This window comes from Cottoperca gobio, chromosome 20 (genome assembly GCF_900634415.1).
Source record: "Cottoperca gobio chromosome 20, fCotGob3.1, whole genome shotgun sequence".
NCBI classification, from domain to species: domain Eukaryota; kingdom Metazoa; phylum Chordata; class Actinopteri; order Perciformes; family Bovichtidae; genus Cottoperca; species Cottoperca gobio.
This window is the reverse complement of record NC_041374.1, coordinates 5,927,196-5,944,925: the sequence shown is the minus strand read 5'-3', so window position 1 is coordinate 5,944,925 and position 17,730 is coordinate 5,927,196. Positions and strand designations below refer to the sequence as shown.

At 37.2% G+C, this 17,730-nt stretch overlaps 2 protein-coding genes and 1 long non-coding RNA gene across 3 annotated transcripts; 1 reads left to right on the top strand and 2 right to left on the bottom strand.

The window, feature by feature from the left end:
* Positions 1-1,132: 1,132 nt before the first annotated feature.
* Positions 1,133-2,261, top strand: LOC115025822 (uncharacterized). The gene is made up of 4 exons (XR_003834244.1): positions 1,133-1,285; positions 1,621-1,654; positions 1,865-2,004; positions 2,180-2,261. It is a non-coding gene; the product is annotated as an uncharacterized LOC115025822 (long non-coding RNA).
* Positions 2,262-2,283: 22 nt separating this feature from the next.
* On the bottom strand, positions 2,284-7,994 carry LOC115025821 (TNFAIP3-interacting protein 3-like). The gene is made up of 11 exons (XM_029458294.1): positions 7,888-7,994; positions 7,052-7,231; positions 5,609-5,709; positions 5,002-5,092; positions 4,679-4,753; positions 4,525-4,578; positions 4,320-4,433; positions 4,094-4,207; positions 3,942-3,995; positions 3,459-3,584; positions 2,284-3,350 (listed from the first exon to the last, which is right to left on the bottom strand). The coding sequence occupies exons 2-11, from the start codon at positions 7,079-7,081 to the stop codon at positions 3,216-3,218; spliced, it is 894 nt and encodes a 297-aa protein (XP_029314154.1). The 5' UTR covers positions 7,082-7,231; positions 7,888-7,994; the 3' UTR covers positions 2,284-3,215.
* Positions 7,995-10,413: 2,419 nt separating this feature from the next.
* LOC115025235 (ADP-ribosyl cyclase/cyclic ADP-ribose hydrolase 1-like) lies at positions 10,414-15,632 on the bottom strand. Its single transcript, XM_029457267.1, has 8 exons — positions 15,376-15,632; positions 14,092-14,218; positions 13,844-13,979; positions 12,740-12,822; positions 11,872-11,945; positions 11,071-11,157; positions 10,786-10,869; positions 10,414-10,691 (listed from the first exon to the last, which is right to left on the bottom strand). The coding sequence occupies exons 1-8, from the start codon at positions 15,552-15,554 to the stop codon at positions 10,637-10,639; spliced, it is 825 nt and encodes a 274-aa protein (XP_029313127.1). The 5' UTR covers positions 15,555-15,632; the 3' UTR covers positions 10,414-10,636.
* Positions 15,633-17,730: the final 2,098 nt, after the last annotated feature.

Sequence of the window (17,730 nt, the reverse complement as noted above, 5' to 3'; positions counted from 1 at the left end):
GACATTACAGGGCAGTGAAAGGTGCAGAGCAGCAGGTGGAGGAGTATTTAGGTATCCCGTTTGCTCATCCACCTTTGGGGGGCCTTGAGGTTTTGCTGCCCCACAGCCAGCTGAGCCCTGGGAAGGGGTGAGGGATGCCAAGAAAATGGCTAAAATGTGAGTATACACTGCTTCCTGTAGAAGGTTAGTTGGGCTACATTTAAAAATGGATAGAATTTGTTCCCATCTTGGGGTTTACTGTTCTAAGACTAATTGTCTTATTAATTTAAGACAAACAGCACCCACTCCATATACATATGTTCCTTATACACAACATTCTATAAATTCATATTAGATTTTTCTTCTCCAAAAAAATATATTTTTTTAGTTATTAGCACTATTACAAATGTCAAAGTGATTTTGAATTAAGTTTTTCTACTCCTAAAAACATAACCCAGAAGTTTCCCATCAGCCTCAGCTGTGCTTTGTGTTTAGTGCTGCTGGGGGAAATGTTGCTGCTAGCACAATAAACTGATAAACACTAGCATGTAGCTCCGAATACATCACATCGGTTAAATCACACTCTCTGTCTCTTCTGTTAAATTGTTATAAGCATACACACATATATATATATGTGTGTATGCTTAACAATTTAACAGTGTGTTATAAAGCATATATTATGGGGATTTGAAGCTATTTATAACTAAAAACATATATAATCACATGTTATACTGTGTTATCAATAATTTATTAACTGCTTATTAACCTCTAATGAATTCCTCACATTCATTAACACGTAGCAATGTCCTTATATCTGTTTGTAACTACACTGTGTTTTCTAGCGCATTAATTCATTGTCTATTTGCTGCTTATAAATACAAAATAGTGTTATGTATACTAATATAGGGCATCATGATACTATCTAGTATCTCCTATTATTATATTGTGGATCTGTGGTAAATTAAAATTTAGAAAATTCTAATTTGGGTGGAAATATCAGAGAATTGTGTAGTACGTGGAGACGTTCTTGCACTTCCTTCTTTCCGCCAGTAGAGGTCGCTAAAGGGTCCTAGGTTTTTCCCACCTCCTGATGCTGGTGATGAGGCGGTAGTGTATTGTTGTGAAATGAATACCACTCAACAGGGTGACTCATTGTTTGCTGTGTTTTCAATAAGCACTGGAGACCAACATGCGCCTGGCACCTGGCCTTCAGTGGGTTCGTGACAACATAGCGGCCTTTAGCGGAGACCCAAATTCAGTCACTATCTCCGGACAATCTGCAGGTGGCATCAGTGTCTCTATGTTGGTGAGTATGGGAATAATTCACTCAGGATAAGGAACGCAGACTCTTTTTTTGTTACACATGTTTCTGTGAAGGTACTGTCTCCTTTGGTCGAGGGTTTATTCCACAAAGCTATCGCCATGAGTGGAGTGACACCACTGGAAACTCACTACACCAGCAACTGAACGTCAGTAGAGTGCCGGTTTAAACCTGCACAAGATAATATTTAAATGTGAGATAATCTTAGATTTTGTCTTATTCTAAATAGCAATACATTTTTATTTTAATTGGGGTTATGTTTGGCTACATGTAAGTGACAAGAATTTCTTGAAATGTCCCTTTTTTGATCTTATTTTAAGGCTTCTGCCAGCTGGACATCCTGATGTATTTACGGTAACCACATGCTCTATCTGATTGGTTGTTTTTGCAGTAAATTGATTGGTTGAACGACCTTTATTTCACTTTAAGCTGGTCTCGTTTGTCAGATACAATATTTCTGGCTCCATATTTAATTTTTTTCTATGGTGTCATGTGATCACTGTTAATGCTAAATATATACACATACAAAGGGAAGGGCTTTTATCAGAATTATTTATATTTCAGTTTAAGGCATTTTTGGGTCCAGCTATTGACGGAGTGTTCCTGAAAGGCCCACCTGAAGACGTTTAAAGGACAAAGAATTCCAGAAAGTTCCTAAGCTGATCGGAGTGACCACTCATGAGTTTGGATGGATGCTCCCACAGGTACACTCTCAAGACTGTTTTTTTTATTTGTGTTATGCAGGACACTAGCACTCACTTACAATGTAACATGTGTATTGTTAGAGCTTTTGGTAATTTCCCAAGTGACACATTGATAATAAAGTGTTTCTAAATTTCTGCTTATTTTCCTTGACATACTACATGTACTTGTGATTAGCTCCTCGGACCTACTGGATGGGATCAAGGTATGAAGAGGGAAGATGTGATATCAGTGATGAACATGTTCTTCCCCTCCCGTGTAAGTGACATCCAACACACATGTACGTCCAATGCTTTATTGTCATGATAAATACACAAGAAACAGGCAACAAACAAACCTAAGTATCCACACACATACTGTAAAAATGAACATTCCTATATATTTATTTATTTCTTCCACAACCTATCTGTCTTTCCTCTGACAGGCGTCAGGTGCAAACAAACTAATACTGAATGAATACCTGCGACAGGATGACTCTCCGGAGAACGTACGGGACACTTTCACAGAGATTCTTGGCGACATGGTGCTCATTCTTCCTGTTCTAAAAGTGGCTGCATACCACAGAGGTGCTTTACGGTGACTCAGAATCCTTTCACAGCTCTCGTCATCAGAACACGACTTGATTGATGATTCTAATTCCTCCTCCTGTGCACGACAAGACCACTACGACGATGCTTTGTTTTTTCTCGTATCCTCCTTTTGTACCGTACAAACCGTGGTTACAGGTACTTGAATTAGGAAGATCCCATTGTGTCGCACTTTTGATGAAGTCGATGGTGTTTGGTGCAGTGCAATAAATCATATCTCCCGAAAGGACCTGTGTCACACGAAGAGGAGGAACTGAGCAAGCTCGCAATGGCTTACGTAGAAAACTTTGCACACAACGGGTTAGAGTATTTTATCTCACTCTTTGCTGCTTTTCTCCTCGTGGGAAGTGTTTCTACTCGAGTGTCACATTTCTATTTCACCGGCCCTTTAAGTGTCTTTTTTATGTATTTGATTCCAAGGTCTCCAAATGGTGGATTACGACCACGACGAAAACTACCTGAAGCTGAACCTGAAGCTGAACCTGCAGCAGAGCCGTCGGCCGAGGACTGAAACGGAACAGAGCTCACTTCCTTGATGTTGTGCTGCTTGATAAACTAAAGTCTCACAATGCTACTGATGAACTGTGATCGGAGACGTCCACAAAGGGCGAGGAGGTCGTTGAATTTCACGATTTGTTATCAAGTGTGCAACGTCTTTGCAACTGGATGTAGTTATGGTTAATCTGGCGGACCTCCCAGTTCGGACTTGTAGCTCGATCTGTGCAGGTGCATTCAGGTACAGGCCGCGGTGTCCGAGTCGCCTGGAAAAATAGAGACGCTGAATTTAAGTCTTTAGGCCTTTAATTCCATATTTACTGTAGTGAACATGGCAGAAAACTAGATTATCAACTCCAGACGGTGTGTTGTACCTGAGATTTGAGGGCATGTAGCTCACTGTGAACTTTTCTAAACTTCATCTCTAGTTCCAGGTATTTGCTTTTAAGCTTCTCCCTGTCCTTGCGCTCAGTCAAGAAGTCTTCCTTGTAGACTTCTGCCTGAAAATGGACAGAAAAGGAAACATGATATCAGCATTCATACCACTCTCATGCTACGTATGATGGATAGCTTAGCTTAGCAAAAAAAAAACTCAAAACAGATGGAAACAGCTAGCCTGGCTCTGTCCAAATGTTAAACATAATATTAGAACATCTGGACCACCTCCACTGTTATATTATTATTGGACTGTGGACAGAGCCAGGCTAGCTGTTTCCCCTGGTTTCCAGTCTTTATGCTAAGCTAAGCTAACCGCCCGTAGCTTCATATTCTGGGAGTGGTATTTCTCACCTAGCTAAATTAAAAGCCAATAAGTGTATGTATAAAAATGCAGATATATGATGATGAACAAAGCTCACCTGCTGTTCCCAGACATCGAGAGGTTGAGTAGTCTGACTTGCCTCCTTTAAAGCCTGTACGAACATATTAAAAGCAACTATGACACCACTGTTGTTGCAGGGAACAAACACTGAAAACTCTTCACTTTGATAGGTTACATTCCAGGACTCACCTTGTTCAATCTTCTGATCTCCTCTTCCTGATGATGCAATCTTCGGGTCTGAGTGTCGTTTTGTGCTCGCAGCTCCGTCGCCTTCTTTTCTGCTTTTAGTAACTCCTCCACAATCTGTGAGAAATTTCCCCACGAGGATGGAATTATTATTCACATTTTTACAGATTGTATCGTTAAAAAACGCCTTATATTTAAACCAGGAATTACAATACATGCTCTCATTTACCCATGTGTTCTCTTCTTCTGTGACTTTCTCGTTTAACGTGACGTTCTTTTCTCCTTCTCCACACTTCTCCGCTGCCGAGTGATCGCCTTGCAGTAATGCTTGTAAGTCTTGGACCTGACACGAAACACAAGGCATGAAAGCACTGACGAGACATAGAATTAAACAAGCTGTCAAGTGCGGAATCAAACAAGGGCCGTGAACTTACCTTCTCTTTCATGGCGTAGTACTCTATAGCCCATTTCTCATTAATACAGAGAAGCTGAGTAAAGGAGAAAGAGCATGAGAGTTTTGAGTACTTAAAAAAGGTACATGTGTGTTTTAGTGTGTATATGAATCAAACTTCTGCTAAATTAACTCACCTCGTGCATTTTCCTCTCCAAGATAAGTATCTGGGCTTTCATTCTGATGTCACTGCCGGCAGCCGACGCTCCTGACTGAAGAAATAAAAGAGGAACTCTTCATATGTGGCTCACGGTTTGCCCATCCGTGACTGCACGGGCAATTATGCAATATGACCCGTATCCCCGAACTTCCTTTTACACATTTTTGGAAGTTTTGCTTTAGAGTGTTTCCAGTAACACAAAGAACATGTTAATTTCTTCGCGGTCAGGGAATCAGATGGTGACAGCGTGATTATTATCCTCTCAGACGTACCTTCCAACGTTGCATCTGTTATTATTACCTGAGTGTCTCTGCGCAGGCTGTTGGGATGATACCCTGCAGCTGTGTGAAGCTTTTCTCCAGTGGAGTGGTCCGCCACACCAACCTCGTCTCTGTAAACATTTGATCACATAGACAAAAAATTAGCGTTATTTTGCCTTTTATTTATAGCATCAAGCCAGCAGATGTAACTAAGTACATTTACTTGAGTTATTCCATTTTATGCTTCCTTACACTGCAACTCCACTACATTTCAGAGGCAAATATTGTACTTCACTACATTTATTTAACACATTTAAAAAAAAACATATACTTATATGACATGATGCAGCACTACCAATCTACCCACTAGTGCACACTATACCTAAACTTGGCTCCACAGTGCTGAACTGCAACATTAAAATGCTCTTACATGGACTTGTTAATGATAAAAAACAGAATATAATATTCTATAATAATATAACAGCAGCCATTATGCTAAGTGAGTACTTTTACTTATGATACTTTAAGTACATTTTGCTGGTGATACTTTTCTACTTTTACTTAACTAACATTCTAAATACAGGACTTTTATTTGTGAAGTATTTTGAGACTAGTATTTAAAATTCAAGTAGTAATATATTATCTACCTGTACTTTCGTAGTGATGGATACAGTCTGTGTGTCTGTCTGCTGTGTGTAGTCTGAGATCTCTCCACAGGTGAGCTGTCCATTGTGTTTTCATGTAGTGACTGTCAAAGCAAAAAGGAGGACATACATTATACATAACAGCCATTTTTATATCCCTACATCTAACATTCATATGTTATGAATTGACGAAAGAAAGATCTGCCTCCGGGGGATCTTATGCTTTATTAATATTTATTTATGTTTTTATCCAAATTGTTTCTTTTATGTTTTTAATATATATATCTGACTGACGTTGTTTCCCTATAACACTTTGTTTTTCTTTACTTCAATTGTATTGAAAAAAGATTAATTTGAATTCATCAATAAATATGTAATATATAAACAAAAAAGCATAATCCCCCCAATTTTTAATATATATATTATATATATATAATATATATATTATATATACATTATATATATATATATATAATATATATTATATATATATATATATATATATATATAGAATTATAATAATGATATATATTTATATATATATATATATATATATATAATTATAATAATGATATATATATATATATATAATATATATATATATATATATATATATATATATAATATATATATATATATATATATATATATATATATATATATATATATATATATATATATATTATATATATATATATATATAGAATTATAATAATGATATATATATATATATATATATATATATATATATATAGAATATATATATATATAGAATTATAATAATGATATATATATATATATATATATATATATATCATTATAATAATGATATATATATATCATTATAATAATGATATATCAAATTTAACATATGAAAATCTATAAAACATAAATAAAACAAAATATATTCTTGTCTGGACCTTTGTTGCTGTTGCTTATATTATGCTATATATTTTATTATAGTATATATTTACATTTATTAGATTAAATGATTAATAAAAGAAAAATAGATTCCTTCAAAATAATCATTTGTTGCAGTACTGAAATGATCTACATGGTACATTTCGGAGATGCTGTATTAATAATGCAAGGAGACTACAGCGTGCAGAACATGTCACATTGTGTCAGCTGATTTAAAACCCACACAGAGAATGTGAATTATTTTCGAACACTCACGCGATCACCTAAACTCAAGCTGCACGTGGATGTATCAAATATCTCCATACCACATCATTTCACACAATAAACATGACATTGGGAGTATGTCCTGCTTTAGCTAAGGATCAAACATGGGTACATATCTATTATTGAAGAAGGAGAGTGAGTAGGATTTCTCTAAACATTAAGCTACTTAATAATAATAATAATAAAACAACTTTTAGGTCAATTTAGCGTTTTAAAAATATGCAGAGACATAAAACAATTAAAATAAAATAAACATCTCACCATCTTGTTGTTTTCTTGGGTCCTCGACATGTACAAATCTCACAACAGCTGGGATTTGAAACAGCGACTCGCTCCGCACAAGTTATATTGACGATCCTGAGTGACGTGGTAAAGCCAGTATTGTCCAATCACCTGCCGGGATTCCCTCGCGTGGCTAGGTTAGTCACCGGGGCAGAGCCGCTGACGGAGTTTAATGAAGGAAAGGAAAGTACAAGTAGCCGATCAGCAGCTCGAGCGGTAATTAAAGATGCGTTCATGGTCTACAGTACGGATTGATGACTAAGAAAACACATCTGACTCTACACTGAAAGAAATGACACACGGCGAGGATGGATCTTACATTTGTATCTGATGTGTGTGTTTTTTATTGTTATGCAATAGGATTGACTGACAAAACAATGGATTAATAAATAACTATATCAATTCATTATTATATGCACAAAAAAACTAGCAGCGGAAAACGAAAGACAACATACAAATAATAAAATAATTAATAAAATAAAGACAAAATCCATAACATATAGGCTATGGAAAATTACAATAAAAAATGCAGTGACTAGTAGGCTACTAGAAGGGGTGTATCATTTATATATTTATCATATTTTGATGTAGAAAAGAATATTGTTTCAAGATTAAAATGCTTGTTTGTTTTTTTGTATAGAGCCTGAACGCGTGTGAAGGTGTCTTGGTGTGTTTTCTTCCTGGATGTTTGAACTGCTCAAACTTTGAAGCCGGAAAACCTTTTTAAAAAAACTAATGTCAAGATCAAAATGTCCCACAAAAAAGCACAAAACGTGCTGTGGGTTGTGGGAAAATCACACATCTCGCAGGCTCACTTGTTACTCAATCTTTTGACTCAGAACAAACTTGTTTCCGGAAAGACTCTCAGGGGGAAATACGCCGCCGCTCCTCCTCCTCCAGTAACCGGCACTCAGCAGGGGACTCACTCGACCTATGGCTGCTCATTTCTAGAAACGTGTGTTAGTGAAACCTATTTTACATATTTCTTCCCATTTTAAAGCTATAAGACCACCACCCTCTTCTTACTTTATACTGGTTTAAAAAAGAAAAGAAGTAAAGACATTAAACTAACTCGATGCCCAAAAGAAAATAGGCTACATAATTCCCCCACTGAGACTTTTCACACCAAAATACCACATTTAATTCAATTAGACATTTGTTTTGTGGATTTTTTTTATTGAAGTGTGAGCTTCCACTTCCATTATTTGTTTGCAAATGCTGGCAAGGTTTCAGCAGGGTATTGTGGGATATCCCACTTCACCAAGATCATTTTTTCAAAAGTAATAAAATAGTCAGTCCTTCCCAGAAAGGATGATTTCTTTATTTCGGTGTTACTTTTGTGTAAGCTAATTCTGGTCAGAGACATTTTTTGTGATGTGGGTCCTAATTGTAGATAATTAAGAAAAATATTCTTAAGTCATTTTGGGAGATATGCTAAATCGCTTTCTTGCTGAGAGTCATATAAAAAGATTTCTGTGATAAATATAAAGTTAGAAAAAGGACAGGTAGCTTAGTTTAGCACAAAGACTGAAAGGCAGGGGAAACAGCTTGGCTCGAGAGTCTTGGCGCCATCATGGCGTTGCCAGACAACCAAGATTCTAGAAGGTCACTTGCCTTCCCTATAAAACTTTGTACTTCTGTTTTGTACATAACAAACAAGATATAACGTGTTAATTAGTGAGCTTTGGTCAGAGCCAAGCTAGCTGCTTTCCCCTGTTTCTAGTTCCTGTTTATGCTAAGCTAAGCTAACCGCTTGTTGGCTTTAGTGGACATAGTGGTGTCATCATCTCATCAATACCATGCTTCTATAAGCCTACTGTTTAAATGAAGCTATCAGTAACCGGTTATCTTAGTGTAACTTAGCATAAAGACTGGAAACGTGGAAAACAGCTAACAGCCGTAGCCTATCGGTCTTCTCGTCTAACTCTCAGGCAAGAAAGTGAATAACCCCATACTTAAAAATAATATCTCAACAAAAACCTATTGTATAGATGATATCATAGACTGCATGTCTAAGGTTAACTCTTTTTAGATAGTTAAATGGCACTTTAATTCAAAGTCCATGATAGGTAAATGTAAAATAAATGGCAACTGAATACATTTCACTGCACCACACGTATTGTCTAGTGCTATGTAAAGACTAGCAGGAGGTTGGTGGCAGCGTTAGTGACTGAAACTGTGACGAAGTTTATCGACATTACAATACTTGTCACAGTATGTTGTGGTTTTAAAGAAGGGGCCTTTCTTCATGTAACACCTGTGCAGTGTGTTCCCAGCACAAAACAGCCGGTTTACGGTACGTGTCTGACACAGCATTAAGTCACTAGAAAGGAAAGAGGAGGTTATTACTGTGATCGACGAGCCTCTTGCTTCCTGCCACAAAAAACTTCACTCCACTCTTCAACTTCTTGTATGTGTCACCAAGAACACACCCTCGAGTCCCACACATAATAGATAAGACATTTTGCGGCCTACAGCTACAAATATAAAACCAAAAGAGGGTGTCATTTGTTCATAAGCACTTTCTATTCTCTGCTGTGGTTTAGTGGTTCAGTAGATTTGCATACACCTTCGTCTACCTATGTTCCAGTTTCACGTGAAACAAAAGAGAAAGATGGACAAGATTTGCTGAAGTGTACACGTATTAAATGTGCGAGAGAGAGAGAGAAATTCCCCCAGAAATCCTTTCATTAATTCATCGAAAGTAACACTAAAAATGAATTAATAACTGAAATAAAAAGTGAAACTAGATGTTCAAGCCGAAGCGTGTGAAGCTCTCAGGGCCATCGTACATTAAACCTTATATTTGTTTTCATTTATTTAGCAAATTAGTATAAGTGTTTTGCAAAACATCTGAAATATTACAGTAACAACTTCAGCATAAGGCTGCAACATAAAAACGTGAAAAAGACAGAGTGGTCTGGATACTTTCTGAATGCAGTGCGTATATATTTGTATATACAAAGAAAAGAAATCCTGTTTGCAAATGTCTGACAGTGTGGAGACATCAGGAGGGTCTAACCATCGTCATAAAGTCCTGAACAATAGCTGTATTTATGTACGATTTTATTATTATACTCTTTTATGCCCATCTATTCCCATGAAGGCAGGGTCATTATGTAAATGTTAGTGCTGTGCAGTGACACGTTCAATTTGAATTCTAAGAGCTCTTTGTGGCATTCTAGTCTAGGATCGGATCAATAAAGTATAAAGTATAAAGTATATCTGATATATCTGAATCTGAAATGTTTTATTCTTCCACCAGGTGGGAGCGAGATTGTCAGTTGAACGTAATTAGATAGCAGCGACGTGCATCTTTACAACAACTTTTAGATTCGATAAAAGGTTTTGTAAACATTTGTCAGTGACATTTATTTAAAAAGACACATTTCACATTAAGTCCAACTGGCCCACAGGTACAAAAGGATTTACAATTCCAAAATATTGTATAATAGCATATTATTTCATTTACAAAGACTTTACAGAATTATTTTTCCTACAGCTGGTTATTGTTGCGTCTCATCTTGTCAGACAGTAGAATCGGATATTTAGTTCTCCACATGTTCACCAACAGCCTCCGCAGGGTTTCTCTGGACTGGAGCACTCGTGGATATGAGCTCTGCACAGAGAGAGTCAAATAACATGCAAATGGACATAATGTATGAGGACGTACATATAATATGTGGTCACTCACGCAAGCATGCTGTACTTACTCAGTCACTTCCTTGCAGCTATATGTAATTCCTTTATCCAGCTCTCTCTGTAAATCCTTTAAAGATGCATGTGTGCAGTTAGACCTGAAGAGTATAACAGAAAAGACTTTAGAAGCAATTTTACCTCCATACGTTTATCTTTCTGCATATTTGTGAGTTGTACCCTCCAACAATGAACCTCGGTGGAAGAACATACCGGATATTTCCTGTACTTATCACATTTAAAATGAACAAAAGAAGCACAATAACGTTGCAGAAGTCTTGTGTATAAGGAGAAACACTTACACAGGGTTCTCCTGTGTGACCAGAATAACATCCAGGCTTCTCACCCTGGGGTAGTCGAACCTCTTCACCTCGATGCTCGCAAAAATACTGACAACAAAAATAGTTACAATTTACTCAGTAAAGTGGAAGAAAACAATACTTTGCAGGACGTAATATAAGTTGATAACAAATAACTATAATTTACAGATGTTTCTTGTACATGATTCTCAACAAATATGACCTTTTATTTTATTCAAAGGCTTAATTATTGAATGTCAAACCAACAACATACAACCACCACTACACAGTAAGCGTCCCTAAACTAATTTAATTTCTGTTTGTTTCCTCCATAATTTTCCCATTTTCGTAACTGTAGAGAAGGATTTAAAGGTACAGTGCATTTAGCGGTGAGGTTGGGGAATGTAAAAATGTGAAAGGCCCTCTCTAGAGCCAGTGTTTGTGGTTTGTCCGTTCTGGGTTACTGTAGTAATATGTAGTTCTAAAAATAATGAAAACAACAATTCTTAGTTTGACAAGATTATATACTAATGAAAACATAGCTGTGAATATCAATTTCTGCCTTTTAAATCTCCATAAATCATACACTTTGATAAGGTTGGTGTGGTTTGAGACTGTTTAAATATTTAATCATATTATCGTATTTACCAGTAATCCACTAAATAAATCTTATAGGATTGCAAAGAAATGCAAATACTATTTTTGTTTTTGCAAACTGTTGTCTGAATTAGCATCCAAAAATTAGACATTAAGATAAGGTAATGTAAAAAGTGATACAAAACTGTCCACATGAAAGGGGCTCACCTCGCAGGATGGAATGGTATTGCGATGGTTCCGTTCAGCATTGCTGTGACGTTACCACAGGCGGCATCTGCAAACTACAGACATGAAGATGTCGTTAGGGAAGATGCCTTACCATCAACTGAATTGGGTTCATCTCTTCACATCCCCTCTTCTTTAAACACGTCGAATAATCTGTTGTTCCATCGGACAAAGAGGCTGTGCCACACCGCTCTGCATTAACCTCGCCAGGTGAACAAATACACATTGAAAGATGCAAAACGGTCAAATGTTAATGTTATGATCCCAGGTTGTTTGGAGGTCTTTCCCACTCCAGCGAATATTACACAGTAATAGTAATAATAGTCGATAATAAGTAGGTGAACAGCAACACATTCCAAGAGAAACAACAACTCAAGACCTGTCCGCTCTGCAGAGACTTCACTGGCAAGTTGAGTCGTTGAAACCATTATTTTAGCGAATAAAAAAGTATTCTGTGCCCTGCTACAATTGTATGCACCTTGTTTGTTTTATGTGCTGTTTTTTGGTTTCTGCATGTCCATGTTTTGTGCTGGATTGAGTGAAGTGTGTATAGTATTTATCATAGAATAAAACCCAGAGAAAAGCAGCCAGGGCTCCTCTAAATGTGTGGGTTACCGCTGCTCGCTCAGGAGAGAGCTACGCAATGCGGCTCCATGGAGACCGACACAAAGCCTCATTGATGAAGAACCAGGCTCGTGACCTTTTCTTCTCTCTTCTCCATCATGCTCACTGATGCACAGGAGAGATTCCACCTCATGCTCCAGATAAAAAATGTGTTATTTTAGCCACTGCTTAATCCCACCACTGTTGTACTTTTGGCAAAACTAGTTCATTCTTGTTGATAACTTACAGCAGCTGAGACTCTGGTCCAAAATGAGCGAACAGTGTTGTTCTGACAGTCGGTCCACCCCGGGCAGTCGGTAGTGAATGTTTCTAGAACAACACACACAGAGTCAACCCCTTTTTTGCATTTCAATGATAAGAATTTGCTTCGGTGAGCTGCTCACAAAAAGCAAAGCAGAAACCTCGGGGCATCACATTCCCACACTGAGACAGAAAATAAGTGATACAAACATAAACATAGTCAAACAATAAAACTGAAAATGATTTAAACAAGCAACCCATAGAGATGCTATTATCACCATAAACCGACTAGGATGTGTACATAAAATTACAATATGGCATGGATGAGAATCATAATGTGTATTGTATGTATCTGATGTGTTGGGAGTTAAAGAAATACACTCATTACCTTTCTCACCGACAGTTAGATGAGAAGATCGATACCACGCTCATTCAGCAGATGAACTGACTAGATTTTGATGGTCAAAGGTCAAAGGTCAAGGTCACTGTGACCTCACGTCTGTCCCATTCTTGTGAACGTGATATCTCAGGAAGGGAATTTTTTCAAATTTGACACAAATGTCCACTTGGACTCAAGGGTGAACTGATTAGAATTTGGAGGTCAAAGGTCACGGTCACTGTGACATGCTTTTGTCCATAACTCAAGAATTAATTATGCTAATTATGACAATTTCACACAAATGTCTAACACGATGAAAATGAGTGAAGACATTTTGGATGTTGATGTGAACTTCTACTCGGCCACTTGGAGGAGGCATACAACCGCGAGGCGGTAATTCTAGTCGATGATATTCCTTTGCCTTCTCTCTTGCAAGCCCTCTGAGCCACCGCCATAATAATACATTATGAGAATGTGACACGACCTGACAAGCTTACACTTGAATCTATGTAAAAGTAACCATAGGCATAATATAAATAGCACCCGTGGCATTTTACATTAGCATGTTTGACTGATCAGTCTTGATTTCCATGTTCTCATGTCGCACATACATAAATAAATGACTCCTGCTACTCCTCTTTGCAAATGATAAATGAAATGGATTAAACTTTACCCAGTTATGAGGTTGTCTACTGGTATGAAGAGACTTACCACTGCTGCCCTCCTTTCCACACCAGGTCAGACCATCCAGCAAGTATCCCAGCAGGGTGTCCTCCAGGGTGACAAAACAATCTCTCTTCTCAGTGAAGTCATGGACCACATCCTTCGCTTTACTCCAGAACATCATCTTACACAAAAACACAGTCATTAAAAGTATTATTCTACATTAAAAAAATAAGTCTTGAGTGGATAATGTGCACACGTACAGTTTTGTGAAGGTTTTTTTAATTTGTTTTTACTCTGTTGCATGCAGGTTTGAAGTGGGCCACAGCAATGAAAGGGTCATAAGCTTCCACGGAAACATTACAAGGGTCCCGGCCTACATAGGCTTGTTCAAATGCACCCCAAATCTTTTCACAGTCGTATCTGAAATGCAGAGAAATATTACAGTTCTTGTGGATCAGCCTGCTTAAAAGCGTAGGATGTATTTAGTCGCTGGATGGATACATATCTTCGACATATTTACTATATTTATTAATTTCACAAGGGGCATTTCCTCTCTCTCTCATTTGAATCTTAACTATGTATATTTTATTTCACTTTGCACCTGTTGGTTTTATGTGTTAAGTGCTTTATAGATCGAGTTATTATTATTATAAAGGAAGTATCATGGTTGCAAAGCAGCCTACACAGTATGTTCAATTCATATTCCTGAAATAAATAAATAAATAAGACACTACAGGTCATTTAGAAACTGCATTGTTATTACGCTATATGTAGAGCGGACAGACACTAACAAAGTACAGCCTGGAATTAGGTCAGTCAAGTAATCATTGACTACCAAACACTTGGGCTGAACTCCAACTTGCATTCATGTGAATCATCGGTTCATGCCAAGATTACTCAATCTTGGCATCTCCCATTGATTAAATCAACATTGAAATATTTTTTTTTTTAATTAACATTCTGCATTTGAATGTGTTATTAGGTGGTTGTTTGTTAACATACACAGTTTCCACTTTGTTAGGTACAAATACTATGTTTTACAATCCCAAATGCCATCATATCAGTAGAGCCAATTAAAACCTATTTTAGAATCATATAGATAAGCCACCAGACAACAGAAGGCCAGCATCGTAAAGCTATGAAAACAAGGAACCCCTTAACACTGTTAGAAAAGCAAATAAGAAACACCTTGGAACATCATATTTGTATATATATATATATATATATATATATGTCTTATGTGGATTGTAATGTGTAAATTATAAATGTGTTGATTTATGTGTACTGTAATGATTTTAAATGTGGTAAAACCATCTGTACTTTAGGGCACAGATAGAGCAAATAATAAACTAAAAATATTGTTTTGATAGTGTTGATACAACCGTATAATTAAATTGGAGGAGGGTGTAGTTTGTAGTTTCTATTATTTTGCATTTTTGTGAGGGCAGGCTAAATAACAGAAACACCTCTCTGTGTAATGCAATACAGTACGATGAACTACAACTTCCCAAACAAATGAGCTCCACACGTTACTTGATATTCTGTACACAAACTTTTAAAAAGTAAAACAAGCTTACCCTTCAAACTCCTTACACCTTGCAATGAATGTTTGCTGAAGTGTGTCTGTATTCTGCCGCAGTGTCAGTCCCAACACAACCGCGACAATAATAACGAAAAGCAGGAGAGCGACGACACTTAGAATACAACAGCGTCTCCTGCTTCTCTTCTCCGGGGAACGATACTCCACACTCTCCATTTAAAAGCACACAACTTATAATGCACGTTTGGCTTGTCTAGCTGTTGTTTGTTATCAAGGCAATGTCGCTCGCGCTCGGGCGTCATTCTATTTATGGAGGAGCGCACTCACTGTGCGCGTGCAAGTGCACTGGCTCGTGGCCATTTACTCCACTCAGGAATCTTAACTGTTGAGGTGGAGCTGCCCAAACTGAGGATCACTAAGAGACCGTTAAGCAGTGGTGGGAAGTAACTAAGTACATTTACTCAAGTAATGTGGGCCTACTTGAGTACAATTATGCGGTGCATTGTACTTTACTCGAGTATTTCCGTTTTCTTTCACCTTCTAACATACTACACATGTGTTTGATAACTTTAGTTACTAGTTACATTGCAGTTTCAGATTACTAATACAAAATATTACCAACAAATACATTATTAAGTAACTAATATATCAAGACTATGTTGCAAATACGTAGCCTACTTTTACTTATGCAGGAATTGTAATTAGTATTTCCACAGTGTAGTATCGTTACTTTTACATAAGCAAGAAATCCAAAATCAAACAAAACTATTTTTTTCAAATGAATTTCCATAGTTTGGGGTGCAAGCCAGTCGTATCCAGGATACATTTTTTAATACTGGGGTTAAATAAAGACACTGATAGATTAATAAATAGATAAATTAATTACCCATGAATAAATGAATGATTAATTACTGAGTCTGCCTCACTTGTTGCAGTCTATATGCAGTTTCTTCTCACACAGGGATATAGTTCATGTATTGAAATTGTTCATTTTTTTCCTGAACTAAACTAGTCATATATATAAATGCATATATGACAAAAATACATATATAAAAAGTATATATAATATAGAAAATATGGAATCAGCCAACAATAAATTCACATGTGTTTTTTTTTATTGAGCTACTGTAATTGATCTCAATGGTAACAGCGGCTTCGGGTATAGGGACCTCCTACCTGGCTTGTACTTCATTCAGAAAGCAAAGAATATACTTATAGGGCAGGCATGAACAAGTTTGGATCATTCACAAGTTTGCCTCTCTCATGATTGTTGTTTTTAGACTTGTCTGCTCCTATTTGTGGGTGATGTAAGTGCCATGAGTATGTTACAGTAGCATTTTGTGAATTAGCTCAAATTAGCCTCACATTTACCAGCTGCAACATTAAATGATGTACACATTAATGCATCTATAAATATAATCCAGTGATATGATGTACATTATTCTGATGCTAAGTATTTGTATTGCTACTTTTACTTCAGTAAATAATCTGAGTACTTCTTCCAACACTGAGCGTGATAAGCATGTTATGGCTCAAAGTTCAAATCAAACTCAAAACAAAAGTTTTGACACCACAGGGATTTACCTATTGTGAAATTTAAAAGAGCAAATAGGTCAGGTTGCATGTGGGAGTGTCAAAGCTTGAGGGTTCATGAAAAGCTGAGTGAGCTAAACTAAATACTTGGAACTCTTGACTCTTTAAGATTACCCAAGGAGTTTACAGTGTGCAAGCATTTCCCTTGCGTCCTTTGACCCCATAAACACAGATAGCAGGACAGACATGACCGGATTAAAGTGTTTTTCAGGATCAGTGCGAACGTGAGCTGCTCGACCCCAAATAAAGCCTTTGTTCATCCGACTCTCTGTGAAATGTACGCTAGACTTTCAATGCTCTAGTATCTGGCACAAAACTACAGAAACCAGATGTAGGTCATAGACAGAGCTTCAATATCACAACAAGTTGATGATGGACCAAAGTGCAGCACACAGGAAACCAAGGATAATTGGTAATGACTTTTATTTAAGTTAAGTTAAAGCCTTTTATTGTCATTATACAAAAAGTACAACGAGATTCAGAGTGCCACTCTGTCCCAGTGTGCAAAAAAGACAAAACTAACATTAAAAACACGGGAGTAGGACAGACAACATAAGCAATCATACGGGTTTCTCTGTGATTTGAAGTTCCTGTATCTTCTCCCAGAAGGCAGGAGAGAGACCAGTCTGTGACCTGGGTGAGAGCTGTCCTTTATTATTTTGTTTGCTCTGCTGAGGCAGCGGGAGGTGGAGATGTGTTCCAGAGAGGGCAGGGGGCAGCCAACAGTTTTCTCTGCCATCCTAATCACTCTCTGCAGGGCTTTCTTGTCCGCAGCTGAACATCCAGCATACCACACAGA